Source organism: Rhamphochromis longiceps, linkage group LG7, assembly GCF_057381845.1.
Source record: "Rhamphochromis longiceps isolate RC_006_pf linkage group LG7, R_longiceps_female_GT1.1, whole genome shotgun sequence".
Taxonomy (NCBI): domain Eukaryota; kingdom Metazoa; phylum Chordata; class Actinopteri; order Cichliformes; family Cichlidae; genus Rhamphochromis; species Rhamphochromis longiceps.
In genome coordinates this window covers 22,619,902-22,640,086 of record NC_140563.1, presented here as the reverse complement: position 1 = coordinate 22,640,086, position 20,185 = coordinate 22,619,902, and the positions used below count along the sequence as shown (strand labels likewise).

Below are 20,185 nucleotides of genomic sequence, written 5' to 3'. Positions count from 1 at the left end.
CTTCAGAAATAACTCCAGGCCTCTTGAAGGACACATCCTTTGGAATTTAACTGCCTTTTGTTCTGTTCTCTGTGAAGATGATCCCTGCTTCAATAACATTGAGATCTGAGTGCTGTGGAAATGCGAATGCCAGTCCATGACCAATGGATTGGAAGTGTGTTAGGGATCATTATGTTGAAAATGATGCTGTTGCCAATCAGATGATTTTCAGCTGGTATTACATGGTGGATGAAAGCCCCCACAATGTTTTAGAAATGGGTCACTGTTGTAACTCTTTTCTGACCTTCTCCATAAATAATGACAATGACTTAAACCAGTCATTTGAATTTAGATTCAACACACAAAGACCTTTTGCCACTGATTTTCAGTGCAGTTTGTAATTTGCAATACTTTCCCTTCATTTCTCTTAATGGCTGTAAACCCTTACATTGAAACCATTTCTCAAGAAAACAGATGTACTCCCAGATTCTTTATCAGTTATTAGATTATTTCTTTTCTTTCCAGTTTAAAGAATACCGTTTACAGATGTTTATCTGCACGTTTCCAGGTTTTCTCAAAGTATCCATAACCATGACAAGATATGCCAAGTTTCTGGTTAATAGTCCTTTAGGAATCAGCTTGTTGGAGGAAAAATACTATTTTACGCCTGTCAAACTGAGTGATCTTTGGCAATTTGCATACATTCAAATGAAGTAAAGTGAGCAAAATACATGCAAATAAGACGATGGAAAATTGGTTCTTGTTCAATATGTAGATACCATACTGGTTTCCATTTTTATGCTTGAATGACTCACAGGTCAGAGTTAAGTAGCTTAAACACAAAAATTCTCAGAAGATGGTTGGGTACAAAGACTGAATTCAAATTGAGGGAAAGAGCAGGCAACATCCAAATAAAAACTTGAAAAAGCCACTCAGGAAGCCTGAAGAATTATTGTTCAAGAACAATTAAAGAAAAAATATATAATAGAAAGGTCTCTTGGGAGCAAAATATAAAGAAATTAGGGGGTAGCTCAAGACATTTGCACAGTACTGTACCTAACTTGCGGGCAAAAAAATTGAAACAATAGAATCAGTAAGCAGGTTTGTGTAATCTACCTTCAAACAAATTTCACACAAAGACCACAATTTTGACACATACGTTCCAAAAACATTTAATTTGCTTTAAGAAAGAAGGATTACAGTACACACTGATCCATTCAGGCAAGAGGTCACCAATTAGGAATAAATAACTGGCCATGTTAATACAAACTATGCTTCCTTTCTTTGTACAGCTGCTAAAAGAACAAATGAAGCCACTAATGATCATAACATGACGTTGTCTTGTGGATCTCTAAAAAACTTTTTAGAAACATTTATCTTAATTTCTTTATTAAACATTAACAACAACTTTAGATTCATAGTTAGGCAAGTAGAGAAGAAAGCAGCTAATCTCATGCTCACGATTCCTGTTCCCTTTTTGTGAAGACGTTTTAAGGTAAAGTTGTCCTTTCAGTATCTGATTTGTGTCGTTTTGCCAAAGCATTCCCTCAACTAAATGTCACAAAACCTGACTTGTTCTGGACTTCACTGGCAGCTATTACCATCCAGTGACTCATGGCATTGTTACACCAGTATTAGGCACTAGGGGTGAGTGTGGCATTGCTGCCCAAAGGTGAAACAGCCTCAGGTCCAGACTCCAGAAGTAACTCAGTTCCTGACTTGTGGTTTTGAACCATCTGAAGAACGCACCAAACAGACTACCAATCAGTGTCTTCAAACAATCATAATCTTCAACCCGAGCAAGTATAAAAGCATGTTCTGAAGCTTATTATACAAATTCCCCTTTTAAGGTGTGCTGTGTGAAAACAGTCAAGTAATACCACGAGTGAAAGACCTAGTATTGTGCATTTAGTGGCATTCCACTGTCACAAAAAAGGTTGCACTCCCACACTTAGACCTGCTGTGGAAGAACTACTGATATAGCTTTATAGAATATAGATTTTTCTTTAATAAGGACATCACATTGTTAATAAAATATAACCTGTAATAAGGCCATGTTGAGCGTGAGCACAAACAAAGGCACCTTGATGAAAGTGTGGTTTGATTTACTGTCCTTTTCATTACTTTTGGCACATTTTTGGGGAATATTAAGGTCATGGTTGATTTCCTGGCGCTCTGCTCTAACCCAGAGGTATCTGCTACAAAGCAGGAAACCCTGATGCCTCCTATTTGTCTATATAGAAAATAAACAAGGAAAATGTCAAAACAAGCCCCTTTTCTATTACTTAAAAAATAAATGTGTCAGCCTATATATACTCTTCTGAAAGTAAGCCGTTTTGGTCCTCTAATATCAAAATGTACAAAACGTTACAGCTCTTTGTTACACTTTAGGAAAACTGAGACAAAAGGAGGAGATTGTTTGTCACAAAAACAATCTTGATTAGCTGTAGAGGGAAGAAAAAAAGAAATGGTGAAGAATGAAGACCAGGCTCCCCCGTTTGAAGATTTGTGAATTAGCCCGAACGATCGCCCTTTGAGGGCACGTCTGAAGGAGTTTTTCACACATTCACGTCATATGGGAATAACCTCAGTGGCAACATAATTACATGCAACCTCATGGTAAAATTCAGCAGAATGTTGTTGCTCGTGGTATATGTTTGTCAGCAATGAGAACATAAGTATTCTTCTTATGAAATCTTAAGAATACTAATTACAACACAATTCATGTGGAAGAAATTGTTAATTTGGTTTAATAGATTTGAAAGTAAAATATTGCAGATTATTACTGAACGATCTGAATGGTAGGAAATTCATCCATAAAAGAAAAGAAGGAAAAGAAAGAGCAGTGCTGAAGTGAACTGAAAGCTGAGGTGACCACCATTTTCAAGTAAGCATCTGCTGCATTTCCCATATGATTTGAATGCAGCGCTGTTTTTTGTTTGTTTTTTGCTTGAAGAGGCAGAGTCAGAACTGTTGCTTCGGCAGAGGGAGGTGGGCAGGGGTTAGAAGTATGGAACGGCCGTTAGTTTGTACCACTTGACCGTCTCGTTGCTGAGGTCAAAGTCTTTGAGCCTGAGCGTAATGCCACCCAGGAAGTAGTTCTCACGCAGCGACTCAGCACTGAGCACGCTCAGCTGCAGCTCCCGAAGGCCCAGAGTTTCTTTGCTGTAGCCGCTGTACACCAGCTGTGGAAGAAGAGAATGGAAAAGTTAGCAAAGTGAGTGTCTTTAGGCAGCTGACCATGAAGTTCTTGGATTTCAGTACCTCAGTAGAACATCTTCATATCAAAAATAAATCTGTAAATATCAAAATAGTCTAACATTTTTACGATCATGGTTCTTAACAATGCCATACTAGATAATAAATATAGCTTATAGTATTTCCTAACCATCTCATTGAAGGTAGGATTCCTGGTTTTCCTTGAGATCTTTGTCTTGCGTTTGGAAGTCTTGTGTGGATCTGGAAGCAGGTAAGTCTTCACATACGGGTTGGGATCTGTTCCATCTTCAGAAACCTGACAGGAAAGAGACGGGTTAATTGTATGACAACAGAGAGAAATAGAAAAAGAATGAAATGACATGAACGGATCAAAACAGTATTTTAAAATATATATTTAATTCTTGAAGCCTACCAGGTCTCTGATGTGCATGACCATGATGAATAGAGTACTATTCCTGTAGGAGATTGACAGCTTCACTTCTCCTTCCACCCGACCAGAAGTGGGACTCAGTGGAGGCTCTGCAACAGTCACACGCCACACATAACTCTCATGAATCTGGATGCATGCAAATGCATTTTAAAATGCATATGCATTTTAAATTTTTATTCAATGAACCATTAAATATTTTTGCCTACAAACTCAGAGTGACTTGACAAACTGGTAAATTACTTGTCGATATTTATAAACAGTACATGGCTTAATGATAGCACAGTAATGAAAGCAAAAGCACAAACAGTGTCAAGAAAATGACAAACAGTAAATGGAAATGAAAAGTGATGGTATTTACCAGGTGCTTTGGCCATGGCATCCACACCTTCTGTCTTGTCATCCCGCGCAATTGGATGAAAGAATGTGTAGATCAGGTCACACTAGAAGAAGACCAGAAAGACTGAAAATCTATTCCTGATTACTATCATTCCAGTATACGGAGTGTGTTTGTTTGTGTGTGTGCATACCTGGGTAACCTCTGTGGAGCTTCTCATCAGGTTGTGGACATAGTTATTGAGCTCCAGCTTCCTCTTGGCTGCTACTTCTTTAATTTGGCTTCGGCCAAGCACCATTTTGCTGGGGAAACTAGAGAAAAAGAGAAGCAAGGTATGATTAGCCGATCTACTTTACAGAATCTGATGTAACACTTAGACCGGCAGTCACAACACTGATTACAAAAACAAAACAAAACACCAATTCATTATTAGGCTTACAGCAGGATGGCATTTTGGGAGTGTTAGCGAAGATTGCATCATCTCCAAAACATGATAATTAACTGGCCAGTTCACTATCTTACAGGTTTTAATTAGATTGATGACATTGTTGGATGATAAGGGAGTAAGCGGGTGGTGACAAAACTACCTTGGCAGCTTCCAGAGAGGGAAGAGGATAGTCAGTTTATTGTGGAGCTCTTGAAACTCGTCAAAAGTGCGGAAGACAAACTGTGGCTCATTCTGACCTTCCCTCAGGAGTCTCACCACATAGATCTGCACAGAGCGGAGAAACAGCCAGTTTACAGTTTGGGCAAAATCCAGTATGAGACGAAAAAGGAAAATCGAAAACAAAATGAGACTTCACTGGTGCTCACATAGTGCTTGTCTGGGTTATATCTCTTCTGAAAGGAGAAGATGGAGGCGTGGACGATGCGTCCCTCTTGTTTCAGAGTATATGTCTTCGGGGAGAAAGAGAGGATTGGCTCGTCATTGGCCGGCAGACCAGAGAATCGTAGCTGGGCAAGGTTGTGGATGAAGAAGTTGAACTTGGTGGCCACACTTCCTAGACTGGACTCTATGAGCCTGGGACAGTTAGAAAATAAGGGGAGGAAATCTGCATTAGATCAGGTGAAAATGAAACTAAATATTTAACATGCCAAAGACACAATTTTTAACTATGCTCCCTTGACCTTTGGCTATGTGAAGAAATAAACATTCAAAGCACATTTCCAGTTTCAATCCAGTCTGACTGGTCTTTCAAAAAACAAGCATGCCTTGTTCTGGTTGTACTTTTGTTGTGTTGTTGCATAGCGAGATAGCAGCTATTCCTGTTTTGCTCCTAATCATGTACTGCCACCTGGTGGACTTTTAGTATCTGACATCATAAACTGTACACTAAAGTATATCTTGCTACAAAACCTGCCACGTAGAGTGGAATGAATCAGAGAAAAGTATTAAAGTTGAACAAAAATGTGCTAAAAACCCCCCCCAAACAATAAACATGTCAAAATGTTTTTAGTTTTGTTTTTTGGACTGGAGGAGAAAGATGTTAATACATTTACCTGGTAAAGAAGATGGTGGCTTCAGCATCTGTGTTGTGTGGCTGCAGTGCATCAAACACATACTTTAAATCTTGAGAGCCGGTCAGCTCTGGGAGACCTGATGACATCATCTACAACAGACAGAGAAACACATGCCTGATATTTGAGGTGAATACCACTTGGTGACTTTTTTTGAGTTATCTGAAGTAGTTTTCTGCATGTTGGCCCACTTATTACTCAGAACTTTCTAACTCTGCTGTGTGTTCAGTTTGGAATATGTGCTTACTGGTGCTGCTTAATTGCACCGACAGGTGTGTCTACTATTTTGTTTGTCCAATGTATAATCAGCGAGGTCAGGCAAAGAATCAGTATAATTCAGTTCAGTTCAGTGACACCAAGACTGTCTCCGTTAGAAATGCAATAAACAGAAGTCTTTTCACTTAAGCAGAGCCTCTAAGTTTATTGCACACAAATTTCTAGGACAGAGAGGCGTTGATTTATTATGAATGCTCTTGGTTTGCATATCTTGTTATTTTGGCTCTTGCAGGTGTAAAAGAAAACAAGGTGACAAAAAGGAGGCCAATACCAGTAATAGGGACAGATGAAGATGTTAAATGGCACAGTCAGCAGTACAAAAGTACAAGAACAAAACTCGTTTTACCATCAATGTGTGTATGAACAGCTAGAGTGCTATGTACTATGCACATGTGTGTATGTACTCGGGCTTGTTTGTTTTGTTTTCTCTCTCACCAGTGACAACAAGTTAAGGAAAAGCCCGGAGTTCTTGCGGATGAGGTTGTAGGCTTGGCAACACAGGTCCACAAACAGCTGGAAGCGGCTGGTGGGCCGCTCGCCTCCGTTAATGACGTACGCCATGTCAGAGGTCAGAACAAACGGAGCTCGGTCTCTGATGGGAAAAAAGGGTGGAGACAAGATTTGACATCAGCTTCTCATAAAAGAGCAAAAAGTTTTTCATCACTTGTTTAAACCTCTGGGAAAACATGGCCTAAACTGACATCCTCCCTCACGTAAAACACTAAAAAAGGAGTATGTATGAATTAATACATAAATAAATAAATGAATGTATAAACATTTCAGCAAGAAAATGTTCCAAGGCCAAAAATAGAAGAGTGTAGTTGTAACAGAGCCAACCTGGACACTGTGTGAAAATCTCAGTTAAGAATCAGGTCATGACTGAAAACACACATTAATCTTACTGTGCTCAAAGTCATTATCCTCTGCTCCTGAAATACAGTCACCCACAAAGGAATTGTGGGGCCTTTGAGCACAGGGATGTACTCTAATATCTTACTATGCACAAAGTCTTCGGTGGGGTAGGTATATAATTTTTCGGGATTTGTTTGTTTTTTCACCTCATTTTGGGTGCTTGACATACCTTTCATCCATAAAAGTGAAGATCACACTTTTTAAATTGTTTGTGACAACTTAACACATTAGTTCTAAAGGCACTCAAAACAAACAACAACCAAAAAACACCTGTGTGCTGTGGGAGTCCCCTGGGAACTACGAGGGTTGTAAATCAATCATATCACTACGGCACACCTTCAAAACTTGATAGCGCGACAAAGCATCCTTTATCTATAGCAATTTCACACTTGCATCCATGATACATGTGAGATTTGATCATCACCTCTTGAAGCTGCCAAACATCTGGGCATGGCCCAGGAATTTGCCAAAGTCGATGTGAAACATGTGACCAGTGGAGCGCAGCATGATATTATCATTATGACGATCACAGATGCCAAGCACGTAGGTTGCAACACAGCATCCAGCACAAGAGTAGATGAAGTTCTCCGAAGCCTGAAGGAGAGGAGAAAAGGGTATTTTAAGCATGGCTAAATAAAGCGAGTACTGCAATGAAATTTAAAAAAAAAAAAAAGGTTGCATGTTTGGATTAAGGATTCACATTTATAAGGGTCAAAGGTCAAACAGACTAACAAGTGCTTTAAATTTCATGAGAATATGTATCACCTTCTCATACTCATCCTCAGCGGGGTTGTACTTGCGAAGCCATTCTGCCAGTGGTTTGTCCTTAAAAGATCCTGTCACGCCGTACTCCACCTGGATCTTTCTGAGGGTGTCAGAAGAAGGCACCAACTCTACCATACCTACACAACAGCAAATCTTTTATTAACACTACACTGGCTATATAGTATATTTAACTGTAAATGTGGTAATTGGTTTACTCAACAAATTAGCTACATGGCAGGAATGCTTTCTAATAATGCTAGGAGCAATTTCAGATTAAACAGACAAAAAGGTGTAGGAGTATTTTTAGTACACATGTGTGCTTGGTTTGTAAATGGATATTTAAAGCCGACTGACGGGAGTGTGTCTTTATGTGCTTGTCTGTTACCTTTGTCCTTGCCAGTGGAGATGCATTTGAAATTTACAATGCGGAGGTCTAGACCCTCCTGCAGCCAGATTCGGTCCATGATGCGAATCATCTGCAGAGCCAGCATGTCCTGCCTCAGGTCTTCTCCGACCTGATGCATGCAGGTAGATCAAGAGAGAGCTAGTTTATACACACATAGGGAATCTTTTCTACTCTGTGCAATAAGTCTTTACAAAATTTGTCAATCAGAGAATCCTTAGCACTCCATTTTTTTAGTTCAGTATAGTATTTATTTAAATACCTTGCACTGTTTCTTACAGTAAGCACACTATACACAAGAGTAATTACATATTATTTTTACCCATTTTTATTTTATTGAGGCACTTTAATTATCAAATCATTTGTTTTGTTATTCTTTTTCTGTTGAGATATTTAATTTTTTAAAAATACATTATTTTGTTTTTTTATTAAGCCACTTCATTTTGCATTTGTTGTTTGAGTAAACTGTATCTATCAATTACTGGCTGGTTTAAACTTCAGCCACCAGGGGGTGCAGTGTTCATATCAAGACTATGTAAACAGTTACAACATGTTTGTGTGCTACTGTGGGCTCCACTCATAAAACATGGAAACATGCATGAAAGACACACTCGAACCTGTTCTCAGGCGTTGTTTGACTTGCTGATCAGTGTACTCATTTTCAGCATTTTACATTGGGCGTGTGTGATTGTGTGTCTGCGCATACACTACCTTGAACATAACATTGATCTCTTCTCCCAAGGGGTCGGCGTTGACCAATGCCAGTTTGAGGGGAACAGCGTTGGAGTTGAAGAAGGAACAGGCCTACACACAAACAGCAATATCCTCTGCATTACATCACACTGTTATGTTGTCTTCCGAGACACATCCCAAAGTGATTTAGTGATTAGTGATTTCTCTACGGTTTTGATTTATTCGAGGATGTTTTTAAACCTGCATGTTACTCGGAAAAGACAGCCTGTGAACATTTAGCATTTTCTGAAATGTTATCATCCAGTAACTTCAGCAGGATAAACAAAGTAATGACTTTGAATAATGTAAAGACACTTATATATTAATTTTTTTTAAATTGTGAAAAATCATGCCTGCATAAATCATACAAGCTATATAAAAGGTACAGCAAGGTTTTGATTAAGGCTCACAGGATGGGGGCTCACACTGGCAGCTGTCATTTTTGTCGTGGTTTGTAGTTGATACCATAAGAGAAAGTAGCTGTAGCATTTCTTAATACAAGCTACATTTACCAGTGCTAGAAAGCTTTATTGTGCAGTGGTTGGTGGAAGAGAGTGGCTACAATTAGTCCGGTTCAGGACTTCTTCATCAAATCATAATGTGCACAGTAGTACATTTTGTCCTTTTTGCATTCAAGAGGACAGAAAATGTTAACAAAGACCAAACTTTGAGAGCCATGGATGTAAAACTTAATATAAATTTATATTTAATTGCAAATTAACTTATAGCTGGCAAAGCTGAAAGCTAAAATGTGCAGATGGAGGCAGGCAGCATGAGTCACCAAATGTAATCCTTTGTGTCTCATCTCTCACAATTCCCATTGTGCCAAGCAGTGATCCTCCTCTTACTTAGAAGAGTACAGCATTTACAGAAGTATAAATACATCATTTAGGGGATCTCATTAACCATGATAACCATCTCTGTAATATTTTGGAACATTTGTTCACATGCTTTATATTTTGTTCAAGTTGTAACTTAAGAAGCTCATTTCTTCAATTGTTTGAACTGAAACATTTACAGCAGCAAAATTCAGTTGAGGTTTTCTTCTATTCCTGCTCTGTGGTTGGTTCCATTAAACGATTATTTTATTTATTCTCTACACTTGATAATTTTGTCATCAGATATAGTCAGTATAGTGTAAAAGGTCTGCTGAGCTGGATACAATTTTAAACAACGCATAGTTAATGCATAGAGCGCAATCCTTTTTCTTCAGGTACAGCTAATGGTTTCAGATAATTGTTTAACTGTGTTTGTGTGTGTTACCTTAATGTTTAGCTCCTTTGCCACCAGACTGGGGCTGAGGGGCAGTCGGCAGCTGTTCCTCTGAAAGAAGTTCTGAATGTTTTCAAGGCCCTCCTGGAGTGCAACCTAACAAACGCAAACATGCAGATAGGTAAATACACATACACGTTTAGAAAGGACATTCTACGTGGCCTTTAACACACGCACGAACACACATGTGCACATGCTAACCTGTCGTGTAGATCCACCAGCCTGTCGGACCCTCTCAGCAACGGCTCCCAGCAGCGTGACCAAGTGAGTCTGCTTCTCCAGCTCTGCCCTCAGCCTGGCTCCGCACAGACACAGCAGGACACCCAGCACCCGCTCATAGCGCTGTCCCCAGGTGGAATCTTGCACAGCATCCTTTAGCAGCCTGCAACCATTGTAGATATGGTGATGACCACTTTTTAAAATACATTTTCTTCACATCTATCACATGATTTCTCATATACATGTTCTTAAAGTCTTTAGGATTGTAATTTTTATTTATTTTTTGGCTGTACACTTACCAATAGAGGTAGTGTGCTATGTTTATGTTGCCTTGTGCTCTGGACAGCAAGAACATGACGAGGGCGTTTTTTAGGTGACACTCAAACTTTATTGCCTGGTGGGCATATGAGGAAACAAAAAACAGACTTTGAATTTTAACTGAAGGAATTGTGAGTGAGCACATGAGAAAAAGAATTTTAATAAAGAGGGAATAAATAGATTTAAAGTGGATGTAAAGCACATATTTTAGTGCAGACCTTTGTACATATAGCTATACCTGTACGAGCTGTGGCAGGTAGTCAGCCAGCTGATCATCGCTGCTCTTCTCAATCCAACTAACAGCCACGCTTCTCACCTCAGTATCTGCAAACCTACACAAACATACATTACAATGAGAGATGGGAGACAACGCACACATTCTATCCTCCTTTATATAAGTAAGGAATTTTTGTATTTGTAAAAATCTGTGTGTGTCTAAGTACTGAGCTCACGCCGTACTTTGAGTCAAGTAGCTCCAGCGCTGTTACGGGGGGCAGGGTGGGCCAGTGGTGCAGCAGGGAGTGAATATGAGCCATGCTGGCCCAGTCCCAGCTGGGCGCACTGGCCAGTACCTTAGGGAGGCTGCTGGGGTGGTCCCTCTGACAGTGGAGCCTATGGTCCCACAGCAGCTGGTGGTCTGCTCGCTTCAGCCTGGGGACAAAGGAGGAGGGGGGGGGGGGATATGTCTAAATGCTGTTTACATAAAATTAAAAGAAAGACTTTAACTCAAAAGTTTTTGAGTTACACACGTGTTTAAAAAGATTTGGTCATGACATCTCAAAACTCAGAAATCTCAAAATTATTAAAGACTCAAAAGTGATATTTAAAACAGAGACTGGGCCCTTTCAGCAGAATCCTACATAATGCAAAGCGAGCAATAAAATCTCTATAGTTGCAATGCACGTTTAAACAGGAAACTGAACACAAATTGGAAGGACTTCCTCCTTTTATGGTTACGACTGCTAGTCCCTGAAAGACAACTAAATCACTTTTTGATGCTCTGCTTTAAACCCAAATCCTGGAGATTACTCCCCCCCTCTCCCCCTGACCCCTCAAATAAAAAACTCCAACTTGTACCTGACCCCGACCTTCCAGTAGTAAATAACAATTAAACTGCCTGCTTCAGGGAGTAAAGGAGTGTTGCACACACAAAAAAGACAGCTCCCGCTAAATAAGCACTGATGTGGCTCCACAAGCCCTGTGTCCACAGAGGCTACAGAAATGAATGGACAGGACAGCAAACAGGCGGTGAGAGCCCAGTGAGAGAGAGCTCTGCGTTAAAGTGCCGGTTGAGTCTCGCGGATGTTGGCAGCGTGGAGAGGAGATTTGGCTGGCAGCAGGCATAAGAGAGCATTTAACTGGGCCCGTAGCAGCTGGATGAACACAGACACGCTGGAGCAGACAACAGAGAGGCATGTACTGGGAACTGTGGCTGGCAAAGTCAGCAGCATCTTTTTAAAATCCCTTCTTAAATCTATTAAGTCTAATGGATTTTAGGTGGCCTGAAAGAAAGCCAAAAAGCTGCCTGCTAAATGGGAGACTTAACTAGAAATACTCTTTCTGTGCATATCTTTTTAAACTCTCATAACCCCAAGCACTGCAAGTCTAGTACAAGCCTAACTGGCATCAAAAGGGCAACGATTAGAATTTGAAAGCGTATACATTAAATTTGATGAGGTGAATTCTATTACAAAGACTGCCTTACACATCCTATTTATAAGCTTTAGAGTCATTTATCCATTTGCATGAAAAGAAAAAAAAAAACAAGGAAAAAATTAATAAAAAGAATATTGGGTTTTGTTGGATTTTGGACATATGAAGACAAAATAATTACAAAAATTGAGAAGTTATTAAATGCAGTAGTTGCTTTGAGCCTCTTGAATAACATCTGTTACGTGCATCAGGCTGAGTAACTCCAAGACTCGCTCTCTAGTGGTTTTAACTGATATCAGTGCTTTTATTTGACACCGCAAAATGCTGATACATTAACTGTTAAATACTTCTGAATTCTGCATTACAATCTTTCCCTTATACTTTAGAAAAACACAGGGAATAATCTCCTACCCAAAATTGGAAGCTCGGCTGCAAATTTTCTCCAGTTTTCGTCGGAGGTCAGGGTCCAGCTCCTCCAGTGTGTGGGGCTCAGGGCTGGGGGCTTCTTTGGGTCCAACATACAAAACATCCACTGGTGAGTTGGGGAAGTTCACCTGAAGGTAACAAAAAAACACCAGAGCAGGGCTCAGTTTATTAATAGGACTAAATTTTTAAGCGGAAAGAAATTTTGAATCAAGGTGTACAGCAACCTCACATATTTCTGCAGAGGAACTTGCACACCAGTATCTACTTGTCTTTTAAAGATATTCTCAACAAGCAAAAGCTGAAGATGTCTGCAATCACCAGGAAAGCTACAAAGTGTCTGTTGATGTTTAGGGGTCCAATACTTTAGGCAGTCATTGCCGGCAACAGATTTTCTACTAAACGTGATGATCCTGTTTGACTTAAAATGTGTCCAGTTGGTTGTAAACAACTACAGATGTACTATATGTTAATCCAACACACTGTTCTTTGTATTTGATGTAAAATGACTTAGTTCAGCATCATGAACAGCAGTGCTAATACCAATCATATGCAATCATGTTTCCAAAGAACATTTGTGATAAAAAAAAAAAAGATAAAATAAATAAGATGTAATGATTTGCACTACAAAGAAAATACATCAAAAATGGAAACTTAAAAAAAAAAAAGAAAAAAGATAGTTGGGAAGAAGTCTGCACTAATGTTGTTGCCAACCTGCAGTACGATTCTTTCTGTTGGTACCCTCTTGCGGCTGCCTGCAGAGCTGGCAGCAGCGGCTGCTCCCTGGGCAGACGTCCACAGACACAACAGTCGGGTGCCCCTAGCAAGCACTCTGCAAAAACAGTCGGCAATAAACAACAAGAGCAAGCAATCCTAAGAAGAATGGCAAGAATATAAAGTTTTATGATCCTTTAATGTTAATTTCTGGCTTGCTAATTTTTTTTATATTTTTTGTTTTAGAGATTCAAAAAAGTAAAAGTTCCTTTACTTTCATCGATTACTTTTAGTGATTAAAATAACATGTAATAATACAGAACGTGTGATAACTAATATGAACATACTAGGTAAAATAAGTGAAAAACATTAAAACATAGGTACAGCCTTTACCGGCTGCTCTTCTTTCCTCACCGTCTGAAATCAAAGAGTGGCATTGAGACCTTGCCCAGCAGCTCTGGGGCTTTCCTTTGCTTGTTTGAGTCTGGGGAGCCACTGGCATTCTGATTCAGCACCCCAAACAGAGCCAGGCTCAGTATGGACTCCAGTGGGAGCACAGCTACTGCTATGGGGAAATTGATCCTTTGACAGACAAAAAGCAGTGTCAGCAGCATGGACAGACAATAATATTACATTATTGTTTGAAAAAACAGAGAAAGAAAGTGAATTGAGTACACTGAAAAGGAAAGACTTACAGTTCATCCCATTTGATGTGGTAGAAGAAGCTCTTATACGTGCCCACTCTCTTGGACTGGACTGGTTTAAACAAGTTCTTGCCATTGTGGGTGAGGGAACACACCAGGAAGTACTTCTCGTAACTGAAACAACCCCAGAAAACGTGTGGTTATTTGTCCACAACTAACTGCATATTCTACTGAACACAGAAAACATTGGGCAAAACACGGAGTTCTATCTAGTAGAACTCTAGTAGTCTGTTGATGGCATGTTGCTAGAATAAAGGTATAAAAAAAAAAGTCATCCAGTATTTAATTTTTCACACAGGTCTGTTTTCAAAAAGTGATTTCCACACGTGCACCAGAGCATGTCTTTTCTACCTAACAGAGAGAATGTAAATTTGAATGGCAATGATTGAAATTGAAGGTGTCGAGTGGATGCCACATGTCCTGTCTCCAACACAATCTAATTGGCGTTTTCAGTAATGACCTTGAGTCTGATGCAGACCATATTCTGTTGTATACTAAATAAATAAAATATACATGTAAATAAAAGAAAACTGATAATGTATTTTCACTACAATCAGCCTGATCTGCTGCTCAGAGCCATCTGTGCTGGCAGCTCTACCACTAGCCGTGGTGTCTCAATATGCTGGCTTCTACTGACACTCCAGATGGAGGACATGCTAGCAACAACAATGCCAAACGCTCAGCTTCAGTAAGGCAGCACTGGTATAACACCACAACACAAACATACTTAGCCACTAATCTGGGACCAGAAATATTGGAATCACTGTGTCCCTCTGCTATAAATATTTTTGGAGGGATCCTCGGAATAACTGTCACTGCAGCAATGTTTGGTGCTGGCTTAAAACAGCTGCTGGAAGAGGCCAAACCAGAGTAAACAGGCCTGTTATTAGACAGTTCCTCTCTTTATAAAAGGCCTAAACGGATGACCAGAAAATTACTATTGAAGGCACACTGCAACAATCCAAAATGATAGATTAAAAACTCTTCCCGTCTTACTGTCAGGGTTACAGCTCCTTTTTTCTTTGATAAGAGCATACAAATTCTTTTCAGATCTTTAGAGATCCTAACGTGGAGGGGGCTTGTCAGAAACGCCCTGATGCTGTTCACCAATGCGTGACAGAGCTGGGAACAGAAAATTCGGTTCAACTGTGTTCCAGACGCACTGAAACTGGACACTGGCATGGAAAAATAAGACACGGGGAGCAACACCAGTGCCATTTGTTTAGTAGAAGAAAACAAGACATTCTGTGACAGTACAGTTTAAGTGACTACTGCTTATTCTGGCACCAATGAAATATGCTCCTCATTCCTAGCTGCTAAACAAATTGTTAACTCTATAACACCACATTTGTTGAATCTTATATTGCTATTTGCTAAAAGAGAATTTATCGCTTCTTTGTTCTTGTAAGCATTGCATGCACCTGCAAAATGAAGCAATTATAACTTCAGATAAGATAAGATAAGATAAGATAACCTTTATTAGTCCCACACGTGGGAAATTTGTTTCAAACTGCTTTCCACCACCTTCTGTCTTTCTTTGATCTTATCTTGCATAAGTAAAACTGGGTGAAGTGTGGGTGGTACTAATAATACCAAGCAAGTGGGTGATTGTTCATCCATTTGTTCTTACCTAAAAGTTTTAATTATCCTACAGGAAAGAATAAAGTTGTTCAAAACAGCAGCCTTGATAAGGTTTGGTAGAAAATAAAATGTTTTGTTGCAACAAACTTTCAACTTCAGGTTTCATGTGGCTTTCAGCTGTATGCACAAATGACCAGCAACTGGATTATAACAAAGAAAATGCAGATGAAAATGAGAGATCTGTACTTTGTAAAGTGTGACCTACTGTATCAGCAAGCAGGAGTTAGTTTGTTACAAACACCCAAAACATGTAGATTTAATAGGTGTCCCGCATAAATATAATCACCCCACCCAGTATGTTTATATTCAGATCTGCATTCATCCACTGACTGCTTACCTGCTGACCCAGTTGGCTGGTATGCCGTGCAAGGCAAACAGTGTGAACTGAAGGTGGTCTGTGGTGCCAGAAGCTTCTTTGCTTCTCTTCACTTCCACAGCGTCTCCATCGGTAACCTGGGGCAATGGAGGGGAGTGGAAGGAGGAGGATGGAGAGGAGAAGGAGCGCAGGTAGAGCTTGGCCAGGTCATAGATGGCCTGTGTTAGCAACGCCATGCTTTCCTCCACAGGACTGGTGAGACCTGTGGATCCATGTTAGGTCAATATGTTATTAACAATGCATCTACAGCTCACTGTTGCAGTGTATTATAGATGGGAGAGCAAACACAGTACATGATTTTAACTTCATTTTCCTTAGACTGCAAATAATTTGCCAAAATTGTAACACTTTTCAACAAAAGCTGTTTCATCGTAAGGGGTGACAAAGAACTTTGAGCTGAGCTGTTTGAGTCTCACTGTATATTATTTATAGAACTTACCATTTGATGACTGGCCAGATGATGTCAATCCCATCTAGAAAGGAAAGCATGTTGGTCTTAGAAAGGCAAATGAAACTAAGCAATGGTATGAATGAGCTAGCGTGTGTGTGTGTGTGTGTGAAGTATATATGAAGAACGAACCATGGGTGAGCGTGTCCTGGGTAAATTGACAGAGTGTCTTAGTCTTTTGACTGCCTCTGTGATGGCTTGGGTCTCCACCTCATCTAAAGCACAGCACATGTTCTTTACAGTCTGCACCAGCCGATCCACTGTCTTATACTGGGTACTCTAAACAGAGACACAGAGCAGGTTAGTACAGCAACAAACTTCTGCATGCTAAAATTGCATCATTTAGTAAACATTATTTCGTTCTGGAGAAGGTAGCTCAAACACATCTTGAAGCACTCATCAGCAACATGCCAGTTTTAGGGTTGTATTGTCTTCACTCCCCCATTCAGGCTGCATTCAATTAACTCACAACAACAAGCAATGGCTGAAAAACATTTTTGTAGAAAACTGCCTTCCAAGAATGACCTGGTTTACTAACACGCATTTCAACAGACACAAAAATGGGCAGGGAATTTGAAAACAATGTTTGGGGTATTTTACGACATTATTAGTTTTTATTAGACTAAACTTTGAAATTTTTTTTTTTTTAAACAAACTACCATCCTAATCATTTAACAATATTTTCTCTAATTGCACGTACCTCATTCTGTAGACAGATGTTGACTTGATTGTGATAGCCTTCCAAATAATCAGCCAGACCTTGTCTTCATGAAGAGACACAGATATTAGGCGTGATCAAACAGTTCTTGAATCAGAGACATTGAAAAAGACACAAAAAAATCCCCCTCCAAAAACAGATGAACCTCATGTGATTTAAATTTGGCGAATCCCTCCATCAAGACAATCTTCTTGCTGACTTTTGCTTTTAGTGCAGCTGCCATTTCTAGATCGCTCTGTGAACATTCTGCTTGTGTGTCCCTCCACTGTTTTAAAACCATTACCTTTCAACTTAATTTCCATTTTGGGGAACGTGATGAAGTAGTAGGGATACAAGTCTGGTGAGCAAGATGGGACAACTGTGCTTATGTGGCAAAAAAACAAGAAAAAAACAAAACAAAAATCATATTTGTTTTCAATGAGTCATGTTTGACAAGTGCTATAGTTCTTCTCCCTTAGACACCTCAGGAAATTACATAGGCAACATCATCACAGTGCTGCCTTCTTCTCTTTGAATGAAAGCTGCTGAAAAGTGCTCCATTCAGAGCTGGGGACTAAATTTTCAACACCATTTGATGAATGTATATTTGCTCTTGGCATACATTTGAGAACCAGAGTGCAGAATGGCAGAGTGCACAGTAAAAAAGGGGTGAGAAAGAGACTCCCAGGGAGCAGTCTAAAAATAGCAGCAGCAGTGGAAGCCACCCAGAGGAGAAGTAGACTTTGAAAGAAAGCCAAATTAATATCAGGTAGAGTTTATGTTTCTTCTGGGGTTTTTTAAAGGCAGGCTTCAATTATTTTTTTAATCACATCTAACTTTTCTGGAAAGAGCCAAGAGAGGATTTAAAATAAGTAAAATAACAGTAGGAGTGAAAATACAGGACTAATCATCAACTGAAAATGGAATACTAAGTCTGCTTGTTCTGAAGTTGTTTGTGACATTTCTAACTAATGTAGGATGCTCAGACCTTGTGACATTCTCCTTAAAAGGCCTCTCCACCAGGCCCAGGTGCTTCTCTAAGTTTATGGTAGACTTGTCATCTTCTGCCTAAGTAAAAGAAGGAAAACAGCAACAGTCTATCAACCAAAAGTATATCAGTCAAAACACGATTTTACCATATGAAGACTGCATGTTGTTGGTTTTCAGGAGTGGGTAAGGAGGTATAGGATGACAGAGTAACTCACAGTGCGTGCCAAGTCCCTTCTCATAGTTGAGTGAGAGAGCAGTTGTAATGTGATCTCATTCTCCCACTTCCTGCAGTTCTGAACGTACTCATGGCTGCCCAGGCTGTGTTTACTGTGGCACGTAGTGACAGATAAAAAGGGTTTAAATCAAAAAAGAAAAGAAAAAACAAACAATTATATGTTAATATTATAGAGCAGTTGTTGAAAACATTTTAAAGGAAGGTTTTAACAGAAAGGGGTTAACCCACTGATGGTGTATACATTTCTCTAAAAGACAAAATAATATTTGCTTATATTTGTGCCTATTTTTAGCAAATGGGCCATTCAATGAAAACAAAATCAATCAATGCCAGTGACAGAGTTACAGACCCTCGAAGAATAATTTCATCCCAGAGGTGGGATAAAATTTTGCACTTTTTTTCCCCAGCATTTTTTAACCACGATAATTTCTTAACTACAGAAGATAGACATATTTAATGTTCAGGGCTAAAAAACATTTGTAAGCTCTGTTAAAAACAAAATAAATAAATCAGTATTTTTATACTCGCAGTGTCAGATTCTAAAGGGGAAAAAAAAGATTCCTTTTATATTTAAAGAATCCAAATCTCTGTTTCAATAACAAAACTGTGTCTGTGTGACAAAAACAAGCACTGGTACCTCACATATTTTTATCCATTTTTGATGAAAACTCTGAAAACTGTATTTTTGGTAAACTCTGTAGGATCATATTATCAAGTGGGATATGGTGCTGGTCAAAACAAGTTACCGTTCTCCTTAAAGGTCTTAAAACACATGTTGATACCAGACTCGTATTTTTTTCTAATACAGTAAAAGTTTTCCTTGCTAGCTTACTATAAATTCCAATAATCCAAAGATGTAATCCATAATAAAAATACAAGCACTTAAACAACATATGTTTAAAAGTATAAAGTGATGGTTACATACATAATGATTTTACAGTAAATGGTATCGTAGTTCTGAGTGTAGCCAGTGCAAGATTATTAAGCTTTATTCCAGCAAACGGTCGTGCAACAAACACAGCATTAATTTAGCCAGCAACTGATGACAGATTAAACACGTTGCCAAGATAGGAGACTCACAGACAAAGAGATGAAAGAGAGAAACTGAGAAAGAGTAAAAAAAATGGATGAGAAAATAAACTTATTAGAAACTCCTGGGAGAAGTGGCTTCTCACATGCCAGTGTATTAGAAATACTCACTTTTGCAGCACCTCCTCCCGGCCACAGACTTTGAGCAAATAGCTGGAGAAGTCTACCTTGTCCAAGTCATCATGGACCCAGCACAGAGTCTGACTGATCAACAGCTCCACTGGAGAACTCACTTAAGGAGAAAAAAAAAGGTATGAGAATTATCCAGAGACAATAATGAAGAAAAGAGAAGAAGGTAATCATGAAAGAGAGGTAAACGTGGAGCAGAGGCAAAAGATGGAAAGATCAACAGATGGAGAGGAAAAGGTAATTATGGAACAAAGCTGAGCACACGACCTACTGGGTTAGCATTAAAAAATACATTTGGAGCATTCTCAAAACAATTCACCACAGCATACCTGAGAAACAAAAAAAAGACTAATTTGAATTAGAAAGATTAAAAGGTAAATAGCCAGTTCCAATGTTGCTTTTTTTGTGAGACTTGACCACAATACGTTTCTGAGGCTGTTAAAAAGCTGTTTTTGCAGGTGTAGGAACTGAACTCTAAATCTTATAGTGATCAAAATTCCTTTCTAACCACAAAACACATCCTCCCAGGTTCTGAACAGTTCGTGTTTCATATTTCAAATCAAACCAGTTCTCGAATCAAAGGCATTACCGCAGAACGCTGTGAAATGATATTAAGGGGGATTCTAGGCATTTGCGTGTCCTACGATACCTGATGTATCAGGCCAAGCGAAGCTTAGGTGGAGAGCGTAACTTGACACACAGCAGATTA

At 39.3% G+C, this 20,185-nt stretch overlaps 1 protein-coding gene across 1 annotated transcript in view; it reads right to left on the bottom strand.

Moving 5' to 3' along the window:
* Positions 1 to 1,125: 1,125 nt before the first annotated feature.
* pik3c2a (phosphatidylinositol-4-phosphate 3-kinase, catalytic subunit type 2 alpha) overlaps positions 1,126 to 20,185 on the bottom strand; it is a 41,691-nt gene continuing 22,631 nt past the window's right edge. Inside the window, exons 5-33 of the mRNA XM_085412895.1 lie at positions 19,459 to 19,579; positions 18,239 to 18,350; positions 18,022 to 18,101; positions 17,037 to 17,100; positions 16,469 to 16,615; positions 16,328 to 16,361; positions 15,850 to 16,090; positions 13,863 to 13,985; positions 13,582 to 13,749; positions 13,168 to 13,285; positions 12,442 to 12,584; positions 10,837 to 11,028; positions 10,616 to 10,709; positions 10,359 to 10,453; positions 10,042 to 10,222; positions 9,832 to 9,936; positions 8,548 to 8,640; positions 7,819 to 7,948; positions 7,434 to 7,570; positions 7,093 to 7,262; positions 6,192 to 6,348; positions 5,463 to 5,572; positions 4,776 to 4,983; positions 4,550 to 4,674; positions 4,156 to 4,273; positions 3,987 to 4,068; positions 3,611 to 3,717; positions 3,368 to 3,493; positions 1,126 to 3,164 (exon numbers count right to left, since the gene is read on the bottom strand). Of these exons, the coding sequence (XP_085269021.1) occupies positions 2,982 to 3,164; positions 3,368 to 3,493; positions 3,611 to 3,717; positions 3,987 to 4,068; positions 4,156 to 4,273; positions 4,550 to 4,674; positions 4,776 to 4,983; positions 5,463 to 5,572; positions 6,192 to 6,348; positions 7,093 to 7,262; positions 7,434 to 7,570; positions 7,819 to 7,948; positions 8,548 to 8,640; positions 9,832 to 9,936; positions 10,042 to 10,222; positions 10,359 to 10,453; positions 10,616 to 10,709; positions 10,837 to 11,028; positions 12,442 to 12,584; positions 13,168 to 13,285; positions 13,582 to 13,749; positions 13,863 to 13,985; positions 15,850 to 16,090; positions 16,328 to 16,361; positions 16,469 to 16,615; positions 17,037 to 17,100; positions 18,022 to 18,101; positions 18,239 to 18,350; positions 19,459 to 19,579 (3,764 nt within the window). The 3' untranslated portion in view covers positions 1,126 to 2,981. The remainder of the gene's footprint in view (positions 3,165 to 3,367; positions 3,494 to 3,610; positions 3,718 to 3,986; positions 4,069 to 4,155; positions 4,274 to 4,549; positions 4,675 to 4,775; positions 4,984 to 5,462; positions 5,573 to 6,191; positions 6,349 to 7,092; positions 7,263 to 7,433; positions 7,571 to 7,818; positions 7,949 to 8,547; positions 8,641 to 9,831; positions 9,937 to 10,041; positions 10,223 to 10,358; positions 10,454 to 10,615; positions 10,710 to 10,836; positions 11,029 to 12,441; positions 12,585 to 13,167; positions 13,286 to 13,581; positions 13,750 to 13,862; positions 13,986 to 15,849; positions 16,091 to 16,327; positions 16,362 to 16,468; positions 16,616 to 17,036; positions 17,101 to 18,021; positions 18,102 to 18,238; positions 18,351 to 19,458; positions 19,580 to 20,185) is intronic.